At 46.0% G+C, this 17,844-nt stretch overlaps 1 protein-coding gene across 1 annotated transcript; it reads right to left on the bottom strand.

Annotated features, from left to right (window-relative positions):
* Nucleotides 1–984: 984 nt before the first annotated feature.
* On the bottom strand, nt 985–1,532 carry LOC131598552 (uncharacterized). Its single transcript, XM_058871139.1, has 2 exons — nt 1,325–1,532; nt 985–1,199 (listed from the first exon to the last, which is right to left on the bottom strand). The coding sequence occupies exons 1-2, from the start codon at nt 1,530–1,532 to the stop codon at nt 985–987; spliced, it is 423 nt and encodes a 140-aa protein (XP_058727122.1).
* Nucleotides 1,533–17,844: the final 16,312 nt, after the last annotated feature.

Raw genomic sequence — 17,844 nt, 5'->3', positions numbered from 1 at the left:
TTTCATTGACAAATACTACCTCTGATTTTTTTTTTATGAGAGACACTTCACCTTTCTAGATTTATTAAATAATTAATGTACCTAGTCAGTATTATAGATCAAATACATTAATTATTCGATGAATCTAGAAAGGATAAGTGTCTCTTATAAAAATGACCGGAGGGAGTATCATAAACCACACCTAAGAAATTGTAGGTAAGTTTTCTCCTAATTAAAAAGGTTGTAAGTTGAACTTGATAAAATTTTAGTGTAAGTTTGTGGATTGATCATGTGATAAAAGTGTTGAATACGACTAATATTGTTGAGATAATTATGAGTTGTTCAAATAATTATGTGTTGAGATAATTATACGTTGTTGAGATATCAATAGGTTGTTAAGAGTATAGTCCATTTGTTGAGATAATTATTTGTTAAGAGAAACTAGGCATTAGAGTTTTTTTTTAACAAAGCAAAACTACGATTTCTCATTCATAATCAAAAGTTCAATACAAGGAGGAATTACATGAATAACACTATGTCTAGCCCAAGAATTGGCCGCCTTCGCTAACGAGTGGACAATCATATTCGCTTGACGTTTAACAAACTTAGCCACAAAGTTGAAAAAATTATTTAGTAACAACTTGACGTCTCTAATTATAGAATAAAATTCAGAGATTCCTACAGTAGCGGGTTGAAAAGCTTGAATCACTCTAAGAGAGTCACTTTCAAATATAATCCGATCAAGATTTAAATAAGTAACACTTTGAATAGCTTCCTTGAGGGCTAAAGTTTCCGCTTCAAGAACTGAAAGATTATTTGGATCACACGTCACCCCTGCTATGATATACCGAACTCATCTATAAGACACCAACCTCTATTTGTCGTGCCTATATTATTATTAAAACCTGCCCCCAAGTTGCACTTAATCCACCCATTAGGAAGAGAATTCCAATGAAGAATTTGTTGATGCCCATTATTATTATCAGGAACTTATTGCGCTGAAAACTATTCACTCCATTTATGATATGCAAGCCAATCAACTTTGGACCCATCTTCATGCTCATCATTCCAAATAAGATCATTCATATTTTTCCACATAGCCCCAATCGCTACTGCAACTTTACCCGCAGTATTTCTATCTTCCTTACTGCAAATATCAAGAATGAGTGATTTTACATCATGAAAAGAATGAGTTCTATGATCAGTAATATTGCCCAAACCTGCAGAAATTCAACAAGTGTACGTATCCGGGCCCCAAAGAAAACATGTCAGTCATCCTCATCGTTATTACTGCAAAACGGATAAGCTCCCGTGCACTGGACATGATGTTGCCTAAGCCGCATACGGGTAGGCAAATAATCCTGACAGAGTCTCCACAAAAGATGTTTCACTTCAGCAGGTGCTTTAATATTCCAGATACTGTTCCAATTTTCATTGGTATTTAGATTAGAATGGATCTTCTTAGCATTCCTCCACACCTTGTATCTCGACCGTACATTGTAGCTACCATTTTGTTCCTCCTTCCACATCAATATATCCTTCTTAACCTCCATTATTGCATAATCAAACATATCCATTAAAACTCTCAAATCTCATTGTTTAACATTATTAATCTTGAGGTTTCTAACAGTAATATCATATGCAACTTGCCTTTGAGGTCCACTCAAACAACCTTCCCTTTTCCCTCTAAGGCAAGGTTCATGCATCACCTTGATTTTACTATCATCCTCAATACTACACCTACAACCAAGCGTTAGAACTTCTGTAGCTTTTCACATACTCCTCCACACATAACTAGCATTATACCCCAACTTAGCATTAAAGAAAAATATTCTAGGAAAGTACCTTACTTTAAAAATGCGAGACACTAAAGATTGAGGTGGAGACATAATAACCCATCCTTGCCCGGGCATCAAATTTTTAATTTTATATCCGCAAACCCAACCCAAGTCAACCATAATTAACTATCATAAAAACTACTACCAAACATTCAAATTCAACAAGAAAAAGTGAAATCTCGTATATGGACAAGTTATGTAATTAGAAAATTGTTAGTGTATTGTGATAACTGAGCATAAAACTATGAAACACATTCATTATCATACTAACTCAAGTAACTAATTATATATTCAAAACCCTTTATGTTAGATATTTTTGAATCTTATACGGAAAAATTGCTAGTCTAATATTTATAATTAAACACTATTAATACTATATATTATTATATTATTATGAAAAATTAATTTCCGTAAATAAATTATTCTTTTCAAATATTTTTGTATTTTTTTATCAACTCGATCAATCCAATCCAAATCAACGCGTTGTTTCTCGGTTCGGTTCGGGCTTTATTGCAAAAATTTGCAAATCCAATCCAAACCATATAATTTTAGGCAATTTCTTAATCCACCCCTTGATACTCTTAGGCACCTAGCGCAATTCCATTTATGCCTCCTACTTCCGGAGATACATATCAGGAAACACATTTTTTTTTGGCAGAATTTAGTTTTTTTCGGACCTACATATACCGAAGTATTTTAAACTGAATAACATTTGCAAAAACTTCATAATAAATCAGTTCAGGGAATCTTCCAGAGCTATATTTACGGAACGTCTTAGCGCCAAAATTTTCTGTATATATAGCTCAGGAACTTTCTGCTATATTTTGAGCCAACATGATCACTCCCCCATTGTTGTTTTTCTTCTTCAACACTCACCTTCACCAAACTAAAAAACCCTACATCATCAATATCATTTCCACTCCAAAACACCAACTTATTAGTGCAACAAATCAAAAGGAGCAAGAGAAGAGTGAATTCCAGGTAAAGATTCAACTTGTCCATTATATTACCCACATTAATCATCTAACTTTTGTAATAAAAAGTAACGTTGCTTCCAAATGTACATCTATGGAACGTGTTGAAGATGAACACTTCCGTAAGTACATCTCCAGAACATGTCTGTCCTATTTTTTTGCAACGATATTGTAATTTTATTTTTAACTTTCTTATTGTTTACAAATAGATATGGTGCATCCCGATAATATCTCAAAAGAATTAATTTCTACAAATGATATTTCTCCGAATGTTCAAGGGGTTGTCGTAAAGTTGATAGATGTCGACAGTGACTTTAATACCAAGCAAGAGTTTGATGATCATGATAGCATGTTCACATAGATTCGTAGGATTGCAACTAGACTTTGTTTTGGTGTGGTTATAGGAAAATCGGATAATGGTTCGGAAAGAAGAAACGTGTTTGTAACTTTGTTGTGCGAAAGAAGCGAGAAATACCAAATTCCTCTACGAAAGTTTAAAAGAGACGACACAGGTAGTAGAAAATGTCAATGTCCTTTTAAAATTTGTGGTTACATGTTGGCTACTAAGAAGTGGAAATTTAGTGTTATTTGTGGTTTTCATAACCATGATTTGTGCTCAAAGTTACAAGGTCATCCTAGGGTATGTCGGCTCAAACAGGAAGAGAAGACATGTATTAGTGACATTACCTTGAATCTTGTCCAACCAAAAATATACTTGTCACATTAAAATAGAAGGAATTCGACAATGTATCAAATATAAGGAAAGTCTATAACATTCGGTACCACACTAACAAGGATATTAAGGGAGATAGAAGTGAGATGCAAAAACTATTGAAATTGATGGATGATAATAGTTACATGTCCCGATACAGAACTTGCGATGATGGATTTACTGTCCGAGATATTTTTTGAATTCATCTGGATTCGATAAAGTTGTTTAACACGTTCTCAACAATGCTCATTCTCGATTCTACCTATAAGACCAACAAGTATAGACTTCCATTATTTGAGATGGTTGGTGTTACATCTACTGAGAAGACATATGCCATTGGTTTTGCTTTTTTGGAGTGTGAAAACGAGGACAATTTTACATGGGCATTAGGGTGTGCCGATAACTTTTGAATGACCAAGTCGAGATACTTAAGGCGATTGTTACGAACTGCAATACCATGTCGATGAATTCGATACCACATCGATATAAGGACAACATTATTTATTCTCAATTGATCAGTAATATGTCTCGGTCCAGGTTGAACTATATTTTTTACGAGGTCAAACAAGCTGAAATTGTAGATTTCGATAGCGCAAAGTGCGGTTGTACTATTTTTGAAACCTATGGTCTCCCGTGTGCTTGCGTTATTGCTAAAAAGATGAAACTAGGTGAGCCTATAAGAATGGAGGAAGTTTGTCCTCATTGGAAAAGACTTAGTTTTGATGATGATGGTTGCATGGAAGGAGGTAAACCGAATATCTCTATTTTGACCGAATTGGAAGCAATACAAAAGATATTTTTAAAGGTCGATGACATGAAACTGCACATCAAAGAACGAGGACGATTTCATATCCTGAAACAACCAACATGAAATCGCCTTCTCAACCGGTAAAGACAAATGGTGCTCCGGAGAAAATGAATCCTACATCGAATGACAACTCGACTACACAATCTCCTTCTTATTCTAAGCACTTTGATAAACTTTTTCCTGACTCACCGACTCCTAAATCTCAAAAAAGTTCCAAGAAAGGAGCCCGTATAAGCAAACCGCCTCTAATCATGATTGCACTGAAAATTCCATTCATCAACGAGCGATTTTTATGCACAAATACATCGAGCGGATCGTCAATGTAGAGGGGGACGGTAATTGCGGTTACCAGGTCGTTTCAGATTTGCTTGGTAAATGAGAAGATAGTCATGCGCTTGTCCGTCATCAACTTATCCAAGAGTTGAAGATTTAAAAGAATCGTACACACGGTTATATGGAGAGAAAATTCTTTTGAAGCGGTTTATGATCTCTTGTTCCTTGGTTGAATGCTCACGCACCAGTGTCAAAATGGATGATGTTCCCGGAAATGGGGCATCTTATTGCATGTCCATATGATAGGGTGTGCATTGACTTGACGCGATACGGGTTTTCGAAATCCTTTTTTCAACTCTGCACCGTACCACCTAGAAATCCAAATGATCGCATGTGTATTGGATGGCTTGCAAAATCAAGTCATTTTGTACAAGTTTACCTGAAACCGGAATGCCCCATACCACCTACGTTACTAGAATGGGCGAATCATTCAAACTCAAATACCGAGACGTGGCCAAATCATTTTGTTGAAAGGATGCATAAATTCGAAAGATTGAACAACATTGAAAAGGAATCGAATGTAGAAAAGTTCATAAGGGAACTACCAATAGATTTAGCCGGCGACACTTATTTTAATTCGTTTTGAATTTATGAAGTGTTATATACTCACATTTTAACATTGCAAAGTACTCACTTTTTAACATTACAATATACTCACTTTCTATAGTATTCTGTTCTGGTTTACTGTGTTCTGGTTTAAAAATGTAACAACGAAAGTTCCGGATCTGTATCTACGAAAGGTTCTTAAGTTTTCAGTTTCAGAGAATGTTCCGTAGATATACCTCCGGAACCAATAAAAATGGGATCTTTCCGTGGATATGCATACGGAAAGAAGTGTGACAGAATATGGGTGGTCCATATTCACCTAGGTTTTTTTATAAATTTGGGGCTTCTTATGTTGTCTTTCACTTAAACACAAAAATGTCTCAATATGATATCAACATCCGTTGTTTTGTCGCAAGTGTCTCCTACTCCAAAGGCAAAACACCAAGGCAGACGTTCAAACTCAACGATTACACCTCGCTCGACGATATCATTGACGAAACTCACTATCACCTACCTTACGGAGACAAATGAAAGGTTGTGAAGCTCGAGTATCGTTCACCTTCACTTGACGTTCACCTTCACTTGACAATGAAGGTAACGTCGTTTATAGCAACTTTGAGCTCAAGAACCAAGATGGTGTTTTGGCGATGTGGCGAACGTATTTCGGTTTCAAAGAGAAAATCCCGCTCGAGTTGGTAGCGACGGCACGAAGAATGGTCGAACAAACCTTAGAGATGTGCAAACGTTCACCAGGCTATTGAAATGTAATATTTAATTTTTTGTTGAAATCATCAATGTAATGCCGATTTTATTTTATGATTGTTGATTTTATCGTTGCAATGTTGATTTTCTGGTATTCTGTTTCTGAATTTCTTCCGTAAATATGCATACAAACATAATCCGTAAATGTAGCTCCGGAATATTTTGACGTTAAGTAAAAAAATATGTTCAGAGATACATCCCTGAAAGTAAAGGGATATTTTTGGAAGCGCACATGCTGCCTAAGAACCCAAAAAGTGGGTAAGAAATTTCTTAATTTTAATCGATTTAAATATCAGATTCTCTAAATTTTTTTACCTTTTCATTATTCCAAGTAGCGCATTCCGTATTTTGTTTTGCCAATTTTGCTACTATGTGGGCAAGTTCATTATTGCTATGCTTACTGTAAGAAACCCTAGCCTTCTTTAATCTCTTCATCTTCCTCTGAATTGCGTTACAAGTCATCCCCATTTAGATATGGATTTTTCACTTTTGTTCATCATCTCAGCAATGCTTTGTTATCCGTTTGGGATTCGACCACTGAGATATTTTTGCATACTAGTAATAAATATAAGTAATCTTCTCTTTTTTTATTTAATATGAAGTGGTTGGTCAACAAAACCAGCACATTTTGTCCTTTTTTGACCAACATATTCTTTATGATGTCGTTGGTTGGATTATATTTACCAAAAGAATGTAGTTAGGTTGTTGCAATACCACAATTTGTCGACATAAGTAACAAGTCGGTACGTTGAATGGGTAAGCGAGTCACATTTGATTAAAAAACAATTATTGGTAACTTATATTATATCTTCAAGTCTTGTAGAATTTGTTTTCATGCATGCTAGTAAGACTAAGACAATCTATTATAATCGTATGATTCGTATCAGATAAAACATTTAAAGGTATATTTAAAAGTTTATCCACAAATTCTAAATTAATAAATATCATTATCCTAGTTCAAACACTGGACATAAACGTATCTAAGTTTGTAATTGTTATTATTACTTATAACATGATTGACTTTTAAAAGACTTAGAATCAATTTTAGAGGTGTATAATTGATTATGAGTGACTTTAAGATGTTTGTTTTATTAAATGTAGAATTAATTCTGACTCTAAAATTAATTTTGCTAGAAGATAGAATTTGTAGCTTCTACCTCCAGAATTGATTCTGGATAATTTTTACACTGAAATTTATTGTTCAACTCACATTTACATAAATGTATCTAAACATAAATCAATTCTGTCAAACTTAATTTTGTTAAAATCAATTCTAGCAAACTTAATTCTGCTAAAATCAATTCTGTTCACCACCAATCCAAACACACACTTAGTGTGTGTGTGTGTGTGTGTATATATATATATATATATATATATATATATATATGATCGTACCTGATCAGAAGAATCGTCGTAGGCTGCTCGGACTGGATCTTCTAGGAAGGAGGAGGAGGGGGGGTGTACCTGCAAGGTACTCCAATGCCAAAGTAAGTTGACGAGCAAAGGAGCGCAAGTACTAGTTAAGAGTGAGTAAGAATTGAATACCTGACCCTCTAGTTAAAGAGGGTATATATAGCCCCCAGCGCTGGGCCATGATCTCGCTATTGGGTTGGATTCCCAAGCCCAACTAGGAGACTGCCAGGTTTCCTGAGCGGAAATATCGGAGGTGCGTGTACGCCCTCTGTCCTGGTTAACCGCTCCGAAGTCCAAGGGAGGACGCGGTCTTTTAGGAGCCACGTGGGATCCGAGTTATTCGGAGGATTGGATATGAAGGAGCCCTGCGCGGAGCAGGGTCCTCGGCAAGGATGATGTCCGGGGGAGAATGAACGCCGAGCGCGGTGTTGGTGCCGAGCAAGGCGTGTCGGAAGGCCATGAACTATACATGGGCCTCTGAGGCTTATTGGGCCGAAAGCGGTGTTGGGCCTAGTCTTGGCCCAGTCCAGAACAGGAGCCCCCCAAGTCGGAGTTTTCTGGTTAAGAAACTGTGACTTTGCTTCTACGCTCGGACCCCCATTTCTCGTGGTTGCTCGGTGGATCGGTCCTCGTTACATATACGCGCTCGGAGGAAAATCCAGTGGTGGGCGAAACGTCGCGCGTGGGAAGCACGCGCTGACGTGGCATAGGCATTGATGGCCTAGGGTCTAGGAGGCGGCGCCTGTCAGGAGAGGTGACGCTTCGCCTTCCGAGCCTTTTTCCTATAAAAGGGGGCGAATTCTCTCATCAGGGAGTTTTCCTTTCTCTATTTATCTGCTCGGCTTCGATCAAGGGTTCCTCGGAGAATAATTTCCCAGCTCGTTCGCCATATCAAGATCGTTGCTTAGCGAAGGATTCTCCCCGGCCATCTACATCATGTCTGCAAGTAAGTTCGTTTAGCCTGTCGTTGCTTTACTATTTTTCATAGAATTTGTGTTTCGCTTTCGAGGTCTCCGCCATCGTCATCCTCCCCGGGTTATCTAAGCGATGCCCGGGGGTCGGCGTGGGTTAGCAGGCCGGAGTACGTTGGCGTTAAACTGCTTAAGATAAGCTTTCCGGTTGTCGTGTCATCTGTGAGTCCTCGGCTGACGAGCGTTGTTCCTCGATGGGCTCTGCTGCTCCTGCTCTACCCTTTCGCTTGCCTTGCGGTGGAAGGGTGGATTTGATAGAATATCGAATTCACTTCTCCCTTCTGCGTGCAGGTGAATCAGATTCGAGCGCTACCTCAAGAACCGGCTCGGACACCGACTCGACGACCAGTGATTCCGACAGCTCGACGGCAACTAGTTCCGACGTCGAAATTATTGAGGAAGATGGCACTCCCTCGGCCGAAGGCGCTCACACGGGATCCCCTGGTTCGAATGCCGAGGGAGGGGTTTCCCCTATGCCGTTATTCAGTTATGAACATACCGTTGCGCCCGATTGGATAGCCGAGGAGGCTCTGTCCGTTGTTTCTCGGTACACCGCGTCTCTGGATGGGGCGTTTACAGAAATTGAGGTCCTGGGGGAAGGAGATCCGCCCAATTATCAAATAGGTTGCCCGTCTCCGGACGAACGCATATGCTCTCGGTTTGCCGGGGACGGATTTGCGATGTACGATTACGTGTTTAGGGAGCTTGGCTTCCGGTTACCTTTCTCTGATTTTCAGGTTTCAGTCATGGCGTTTCTATCTCTGGCGCCGTCCCAAATTCATCCGAACGCCTTTGCTTTTATGCGGGCATTCGAGATTGTTTGTGATTATTTGGGTATAGGCGCAACGTCTGCGTTGTTCGGAAGGTGTTTTCGTGTTCAACGGCAGGCGTCAAACGGGCGGTACAGCTGGGTTTCGTTCAGGAACGCCGAGCGTAAACTCTTCGGAATGTATACTGATTCCGTGAAGGGTTTTAAGGATCGCTACTTCGTTGTCCGCCCCCTAAGTCCAACGGCCTATTCTTCGGTGTCGGATATGGTGGCCGAGCGGGATGCCGAGGGGGAGATAGTAAGGGATGAACATGGGCAGGAAGTAAAGGAGTTCTGCACGACGTTTCCGTTTTTCTGGTGGAAGGGTCATTTTGCGTCTCCTCCGAAATACTACGCTTGGGAGGACGATGATTTGGATGATCAAGACCGGGAGTCATACTCGGTCCTCTGCAAATACGTAGATAGTTTTACCCTGTCTCGTTGGGTGACGAGGAATGGAGATCCCATACTGAACGAGGACGGGGTGCCGATCACGGAGCAGCGGCCTATTAATACTAAGGCTTTGCTAGCTTGTCGGACTCCCGAGGAGACCTGGGCGTTGTTAGGTTGTGTCCATTACCCTTGCTTTGTGATCTCTGTCCGGTATTTCGCTAACTCGTTTATTTTTTCTTTGCAGAGGCTATGCCGGAGAAGGAGGATAATATCCTGAAACAGGCATTGGATGCGAGGAAGAATCAGAAGAAGAAGAACCAGGGTACCGGAGCTGGAGAGAACTCAGGCTCGGCAGGCTCTCCTCACAAGATTCATGTCGACGAGAGGTTACCCAAGAGACCTCGTGCTTCCGAGGGGGGACGTCCAGACCAGTCGAACCTAGGTCCCGGGCGCGCCTTCGTGTTGCCTTCTTGCTACAAGGATGGAGGCTATTTTGAGAAGTTCCCCTTGGCTACCTCACCGGATGAAGCTCGTCGGATCAGTGATATGGATCCCCCGTCCCTTCAGAAACAGTTGGCGTGCGACAGTGCCGCCGTGGTGAGGGTCTTGGAGATGGCCCAAGTGTTGGCTAGTGGAGGTTCGGGCTCGACCGAGGCCCTGAAGGAGGCCGAGGCGGCTAAGAGGGTGGCCGAGGACAAGGTGAAGACCATGGAGGTCGAGCGCAAGGAGTTGAGGAAGAAGGTCGACGCGGCCCTGAAGCAGAAAGATGCGGAGGTCGCGGCTGAGAAGAAGAAGCTGGCTGACCTTCGACTCGAATGGGCTCCCTCGGCTGACGAGTCGCCGGATGTGGCAGCTCTGAAGTCTAGGGCTGAGTTTGCGGAGAAGATAGAAAACCTGAAGATAAGCCTGGCCGACATGGCCGACGTCGGTTTCGAGCGTGCTCTTAACCAGCTGAGGCTTCTGAACCCTGGTTTGAAGGAGGATAATGTCGGGCTCTCTTCGAGGATCGTAGATGGCGTGTTGGTGCCTGAGTCCCCGGGGAGCGAAGAGTAGAAAGTGTAGTTCCGGGCCTGCGTGTCCGTTTTTCTCGGCCTGCGTGCCATTCTTTTTGTTGGGCTATGCCCGGATAATTTTTGGGGCCTGCGTGCCCGGTAATGATTGTAACCTTTGACATCGCCGGCCAAGTTGGTCGGCAATTTTAATGTCTTACAATTCTGCTTGCTTATATCTGTTTATTTTTACTTTCGGCGTTATCACTGTATGTTTGTTCTTTTTGATAACATTCCTGCCGTGCTTGTATGACGAGGTATTTCCTCTATACTTAGAGTATTTTGCGGTTGTTCTAGGTGACTGATGACTTATGCTCGGACATGCCGGAGAGTCACCAGTATACTTGTGATATTATTGGTTTTGTGGGCTATGCTCGACCTAGATTGATTGCCCGGGCGTGTTGAGTACGGGCCGGGTGCGCAGAGCAGGTATGCGCTTTTAGCGGGCGCGAGACCGCGGTTGCGGCCAAGCGTTCGCGGCGTGAACGATCCCATCGCGAGCTGGGGTTCTGCCATGCAGGTACTTCCACGGGGGGTCTAGGTGTAGAATCCGCCGAGGGGTCGGTCCATCTATCCGACGAGAGGAACCGATCGTTGCTGTCGTGGAACACTCACGCCCGTACCGACGACGTGGATCCGTGCCCGTCCGTTACCTGAGTTTGGGTTAGAGGCCGGGCGTTTTAGCTTATGTTTAACTGTAATAACGTCTGAGTTTTTCAGCATTCCAGGGTCGAGCAAGTTTTTTACCGAGAAGATTCTCGAGGTAGTAGGCGCCGTTCTCGGTTTTGTCATAAACTCGGTACGGGCCTTCCCAGTTTGGGGCTAGCTTGCCTTCGCGCGAGTCTTTCATGTTTCTGCGAAGTACTAGGGCGCCGATTTCAAATTCGCGCTTTATAACTTTGGCGTTATGGCGAAGAGCTATTTGCTGTTTTAGTTTAGCTTCTCGGAGGGCTGACCCTGCTCGAATCTCTTCTACCATATCGAGTTCTTCCCTCATGGCCTCGTCGTTAAGTTCTTCCTCGAGGGGGAATTCGGTGCGCCGAGAAGGCTCTCGGATTTCTACGGGAATTACGGCTTCGGTGCCGTAGGTTAGTCGGAAAGGAGTTTCGCCTGTGCTCGAATGAGGCGTCGTCCTATACGCCCAGAGTACACTATGTAGTTCCTCGACCCAGGCTTTTTTGGCTTCGCCGAGTCTTCTCTTTAATCCTCGGAGGATGACTCGGTTGGCTGCCTCGGCCTGCCCGTTCGTCTGAGGGTGCTCGACTGAGGTGAAGTGTTGCTTCGTGCCAAGCTTGGCCACAAACTCCTGGAATTTTTTGTCCGTGAACTGGGTGCCATTGTCGGTGATTATGGCCTGAGGGACCCCGAACCGGGCAAGTATGTTTCGTTTGTAGAAACGGAGCACGTTTTGAGATGTGATCTTGGCAAGCGCCTCGGCTTCTATCCATTTCGTGAAGTAATCGACGGCGACCACGAGATATTTATTTTGGTACGAGCCGACCGGGAACGGTCCGAGGAGGTCCATTCCCCAGGTGGAAAAAGGCCAAGGGGAGGAGAGGGATTTAAGCTCGTTGGGGGGAGCTAGGTGCATGTCGGCGTGCCGCTGACATCTGTCGCATTTCTGGACATGCTGCTTGGCGTCCTGCTGCATAGTCGGCCAATAATAGCCGGCTCTGAGGGCTTTCCTCGCCAGAGATCGGCCGCCGAGATGCTGGCCGTTAATCCCCTCGTGAAGCTCTTGCAGTACTTCCGTTGCCTGTGAGTCGTCGATGCATTTCAGAAGGGGAATGGAGAAGCCGCGCCGATAGAGTTTATTTTCGATGACTGTGTACGAGCAGGCTCTCCTTTTAATGGCTGAAGCTTCCTTGGGATCGTCGGGGAGCTCGTCGTTCATGAGGTAATTGTATACCGGAGTCATCCAGCAATGGTCGTCTCCGATGGCAAACACTTGTATGGCCTGCGCGTTTTTGCCTACGCTCGGGTCGGACAAGATTTCTTGTATCACCGATTTGTTCCCTCCCTTCTTTCTCGTGCTTGCGAGCTTGGATAAGAGGTCGGCCCTCGAGTTGTGTTCCCGAGGGATGTGAGCGACGTCTGCCTTTGCGAATCCTTTCATCTTTTCTTTGACGAGCGATAGATACTCGGCTAGTGTATCGTTTTTGGCCTGGTAATCGCCGCTAACTTGCGACGCGACCAGTTGTGAATCGGTATAAATCACGACTTCCCGAGCGCCTACGTCTTTGGCAAGGCGTAGGCCTGCTAGGAGGGCTTCGTACTCGGCCTGGTTGTTCGATGTGGCGAAGGAGAGGACTAAGGATACTTCGATGAGGAGCCCCTCGTCGTTCTCCAAGATGATACCGGCTCCGCTGCCCGCGTGGCTTGAGGCGCCATCAACGTAGATGGTCCACTTATTCTCGGTGGGTGTTGGGGAGTTGGAGATCGTCGTCATCTCGGCCACGAAGTCGGCGAGTGCTTGGGCTTTTAGCGCTTTCCTGCCCTCGTACTGTATGTCGAACTCGGACAGTTCGAGGGACCATCTCAGCATTCTTCCGGCCATATCTGGTCGGCTGAGAAGCTGTTTGATCGGTTGGTCTGTCCGGACGATGATAGTGTGGGCGAGGAAGTAGTACCTCAGTCTTCTGGCGGCCGTTATTAGGGCCAGCGCGATTTTTTCTATCTGTTGATAGCGGACCTCGGGTCCTTGTAGGGCTTTGCTAGTGAAGTACACTGGCTTCTGCCCGTCTTCCGTTTCTCGGATCAGGGCCGCGCTGGCCGCCTCGCCAGAAACGGCCAAGTAGAGATAGAGAACCTCGTTGCTGTCTGGTCGGGATAGCACCGGGGGTTTGGAGAGCACTTGTTTGAGGTGGGATAATGCTTGTTCGCATTCCTCGGACCATTCGAAAGCTGCTTCCTTCCGAAGAAGCTTAAAGAATGGAAGTGCATGCTGGGCGGATTTTGCGACGAAGCGGGATAATGCCGTGAGCATTCCGTTTAGCACCTGGATGGATTTTTTGTTGGTGGGAGTAGGGAGGTCTGAGAATGCTCGGCATTTATCAGGGTTGGCTTCTATTCCTCGCTCTGTTAAGTAGAAGCCGAGGAATTTGCCCGCCCGCACTCCGAAGGTGCACTTCTCTGGATTGAAGCGCATCTTGCAGGACCTGGCCTGCTCGAAAACCCGCTCGAGATGTAGCGTGTGGTCGGAGTCTTCTCGAGATTTGACGATCATGTCGTCCATATACACCTCGAGCGTGTCGCCGATTTCTCCTCGGAAGACCTTGTTCATCATCCGCTGGTAAGTGGCTCCGGCGTTTTTGAGTCCGAAGGGCATTACGTTGTAGTAATAATTGCCCGATTCGGTCATGAAAGCCGTGCATTGTTTGTCGCATTTCGCCATGGGAATCTGGTTGTAACCAGAATAAGCGTCCATGAAGGACAACAGTTTATAGCCGGCCGAGTTGTCGACCAGTCTATCAATATTAGGTAAAGGGTAGGCGTCCTTTGGACATGCCCGGTTAACATCAGTATAATCAACACACATTCTCCATTTTCCATTAGATTTTTTAACAAGTACAACATTTGAGAGCCAAGTTGAATACTTGGCCTCGGAAATAAATTTTGCCTCTAGGAGGTCTTTTACAGCTTTCTCGGCAGCCTCCGCTTTCTCGGGAGACTGCCGACGCCTACGTTGTACTACGGCCTTGGCGGTTGGATTGATGGAGAGGTGGTGACAGGCGACCTCAGGGTCGAGTCCGGGCATCTCTGCGGCGCTCCAGGCGAACAGGTCGGCATTGGCTCGAAGGCAGGCTACGAGTTGCTTCTTCGGCAGGTCAGGGATGCCTTTGCCGATCTTCACTGCTCTGTCGGGGTTGTCTCCCAGGGGGATCAGCTCGAAGTCTCCGTCGGGGACAGGCCGGACGGGATGAGGGGCTTTTGATAGTGTCTCTTCCCCGGATTTCAGTTCTTCCTGTGTAAACCTTGCGTCAAGGTCGACTGAGCTGACGTTGGCCGTTGGAACCTGATCTTCCCGAGGATGCTTGTCTTCGGCTCTTGGTTTTTTGTTGGAACTGGTCGGAGGAGCGATCAGCTCTAGTCCTTTGACGGAGGCATCGAAGATCCTTCTCGCGGCTTCAATGTCGGCGTTGATGGTGGCCACTTTCCCTGTCCTCGTGTAAAACTTCATCTTCAGATGGACCGTGGAGGGTACGGCGGTTAGCTCGGCCAGTGTGGGGCGCCCGATGATGCAGTTGTACAATGTCTTGCAGTCGATTACCAAAAACCTGGTTTTGACTTGCCTGGACGCTTCCCCTTCCCCGAAGGTGACAATCAGCTCGACGTAGCCCCATGGTTTGGTGGTGGCTCCGTTAAAACCTTGGAGGTCGGAACCCACATAGGGAGTGAGGTGCGAGTCGTCCAGCTGAAGTGTGTGGAAGAGGTGGGAGTACATAATGTCGACTGAACTGCCTTCATCTACCAGGACCCGTCGCACATCGAAGTTTGCCATTCTAGCTCGGACGAGAAGGGGAATGGTGGCGTTTGGAGCTCCGCCGGGCAGTTCTTCGAGGTAGAAAGTGATTGGCTCTGACTTTCCTCGGAATTTCCGGAGAGTAGGGCCGAGATCTGCATTGGCGCTGAGTAGCTCGTCGAACTTTCTCTTGACCGAACTGACCGTGAGAGAGCCGGGGTCCCCGCCGTTGGAGATGACCATAGCGGTGGGGAAATGTTCCCAGGTGCTGAGGGCGGTCGTCACGCCGAGCGAAGGGATGAAGTCTTCCGGTCGGCTTACGGACAGTGCGACTTGAAGTGGTCTGCTGTCTGGTGAGTTCCCCTCGTCCGAGTTTCGAGGGATGCCTCTTCTGGGGGGTTCTCCCTTCTTGGTGTATCTTGCCAGGTGGCCCTCTTTGATCAGGGTCTCTATGGCATCTTTGAGATTTATGCACTCGTCGGTCATATGTCCGTGGCTTTTGTGGTACTTGCAGTATTTGGACTTGTCTGTCCCCGGTCTTGTAGGATTTGACTTCGGGGGCCTGATGTTGGATTTCTTGAACTCGGCGTTCTGGCAGTCGGCCAGAATTTTCTCCCGGGAGGTGTTCAAAGGAGTGTAGTCGTTGAAACGCCCTGCTGGTCCTCGCCGTTCTTTGACATCTCGGGATCGGTCGTCCCTTCTTTTGTCTTGTCCTCGGCGCGACCCCGGGTCTTCGAGGTTTGAGTTGCGAGAGGCACCGCTGCCCCTCGGGGCTCTGATTGCGGCTGCCTCGCCTTCCTCAAAATCGATGAATGCCTTTGCTTTGTTGAGGAGGTCATTCATCGAGTGCACCTTCTCAATCTTAATAGCTTTTTTGAAGTCACTGCCGGGGAGAAGTCCTCGCTCCAAGATGTACCTCTTCATGTAGTCTTCTGTCTGTACTTGGACGGCCTCCTTGTTGAATCTTTCAAGGTAATCTCGAAGAGGTTCGTTGGGTCCTTGTACTACGGCCTCGAGATTGGCTTCCGATTTCGGTTGCCGTCGGGAGGCTGTGAAGTGGCTCAAGAAGAGTTCTTTGAGCTCGGTCCAAGAATGGATGGAGTTCGAAGGGAGGTTCCTGTACCAATTCATCGCTCCCTTCCTGAGGGTGGTCGGGAAAATGCGGCATTTGATCGAGCCTCGGACGACGTGATAGTCCATGACCGCTTCGATGCTCCGGATATGGTCGTCGGGGTCAGTGGTTCCGTCGTATTGGTCCAACACTGGCGGTTTTTCCATTCCCCGAGGGAGGCGGGCTCTCCGGATACTGGCGGACAAGGGGCTGCGGAAGTCCTCCTCGTCGCTCGGTCCTGGTGAATTGTAGTGCCTGTTTCGTCGGGGATCCTCTTGGTTGTTACCCGTCGCAGCTTTGGAGGGGCCCCGACGGCCCTGTTCGGGGGAGGGGCTTCTTTGTTCAGCGGTTTCAGGTTTCTGGTTCTTCCTGTTCTTTCTGTGTGGAGAACGGGAACGAGTCCTCCGGCGGCGGTGTCTTCTCGGGGGAGACCTTGAAGAGGACGGGGAACGCCGACGGTATCTTCTCGGCGGCGAGCGTGAAGAGGAATAGGAGCGTGACCTGTAGCGCCTCCGTGGAGAAGGGCGACGTCGCCGCTGTCTTTCCAGTTCGTGAATTCGGTCATCCTGAATTCTGAGGAGGCTGTTCGTCAATTGTATTTCTTTGAGTAAGCGGACGGTGATGGGGTCAGCATCCTCGGGAATGTTGAGCGGTTCCTCTTCTTCCCCATGACGGGCTCTCCGCCTCTCGGAGGTGTGGGTGAATGAGGAAGCATGTTGCCCGTCTCGGGGGTCGGTCTCATTCACATTCTGGGCATGTTCCGGCACGTTGGTCGTTCTGATCTGCTCACCGTTCTGAACGTGCCCTTCTGGAGGAACATGGTCGACATTCTGGACCTGTTGTAGGACCTGCAACAGCTGGGTGTCCTGGGTTTCATGCCCGGACCTTTGTCGCCGACGATCCCCCCGACGATGATGAGCTAGCTCGCGGGAGGATTCCTCGATCAGCTCGTGGAGGAGGAAAGGGTCAGCGCTTGGGATGTTGTTGTTGTCAGCCATGACGATTGGAGATGATTAGCTTTGATCTTTGTTCTTTAAAGATGGGGAAGCAAGTTTCCCACAGACGGCGCCACTGATCGTACCTGATCAGAAGAATCGTCGTAGGCTGCTCGGACTGGATCTTCTAGGAAGGAGGAGGAGGGGGGGTGTACCTGCAAGGTACTCCAATGCCAAAGTAAGTTGACGAGCAAAGGAGCGCAAGTACTAGTTAAGAGTGAGTAAGAATTGAATACCTGACCCTCTAGTTAAAGAGGGTATATATAGCCCCCAGCGCTGGGCCATGATCTCGCTATTGGGTTGGATTCCCAAGCCCAACTAGGAGACTGCCAGGTTTCCTGAGCGGAAATATCGGAGGTGCGTGTACGCCCTCTGTCCTGGTTAACCGCTCCGAAGTCCAAGGGAGGACGCGGTCTTTTAGGAGCCACGTGGGATCCGAGTTATTCGGAGGATTGGATATGAAGGAGCCCTGCGCGGAGCAGGGTCCTCGGCAAGGATGATGTCCGGGGGAGAATGAACGCCGAGCGCGGTGTTGGTGCCGAGCAAGGCGTGTCGGAAGGCCATGAACTATACATGGGCCTCTGAGGCTTATTGGGCCGAAAGCGGTGTTGGGCCTAGTCTTGGCCCAGTCCAGAACAATATATATATATATATATATATATATATATATTTCAACAAGGACGGTTTATT

The sequence above is a fragment of the Vicia villosa genome, linkage group LG4, assembly GCF_029867415.1.
Source record: "Vicia villosa cultivar HV-30 ecotype Madison, WI linkage group LG4, Vvil1.0, whole genome shotgun sequence".
Lineage (NCBI taxonomy): Eukaryota > Viridiplantae > Streptophyta > Magnoliopsida > Fabales > Fabaceae > Vicia > Vicia villosa.
The sequence above is the reverse complement of the archived record's forward strand: the minus strand, read 5'-3'. Positions and strand labels throughout refer to the sequence as shown.

What these genes read in the sequence shown, in the direction of transcription:
- LOC131598552 (XM_058871139.1), bottom strand. Translation starts at nt 1,532, where the DNA reads ATGGAGGTTAAGAAGGATATATTGATGTGGAAGGAGGAACAAAATGGT. An exon ending in TCAGGATTATTTGCCTACCC is followed by an intron (nt 1,200 to 1,324) that starts GTATGCGGCTTA and finishes GAATTTCTGCAG; the next exon opens with GTTTGGGCAATATTACTGAT.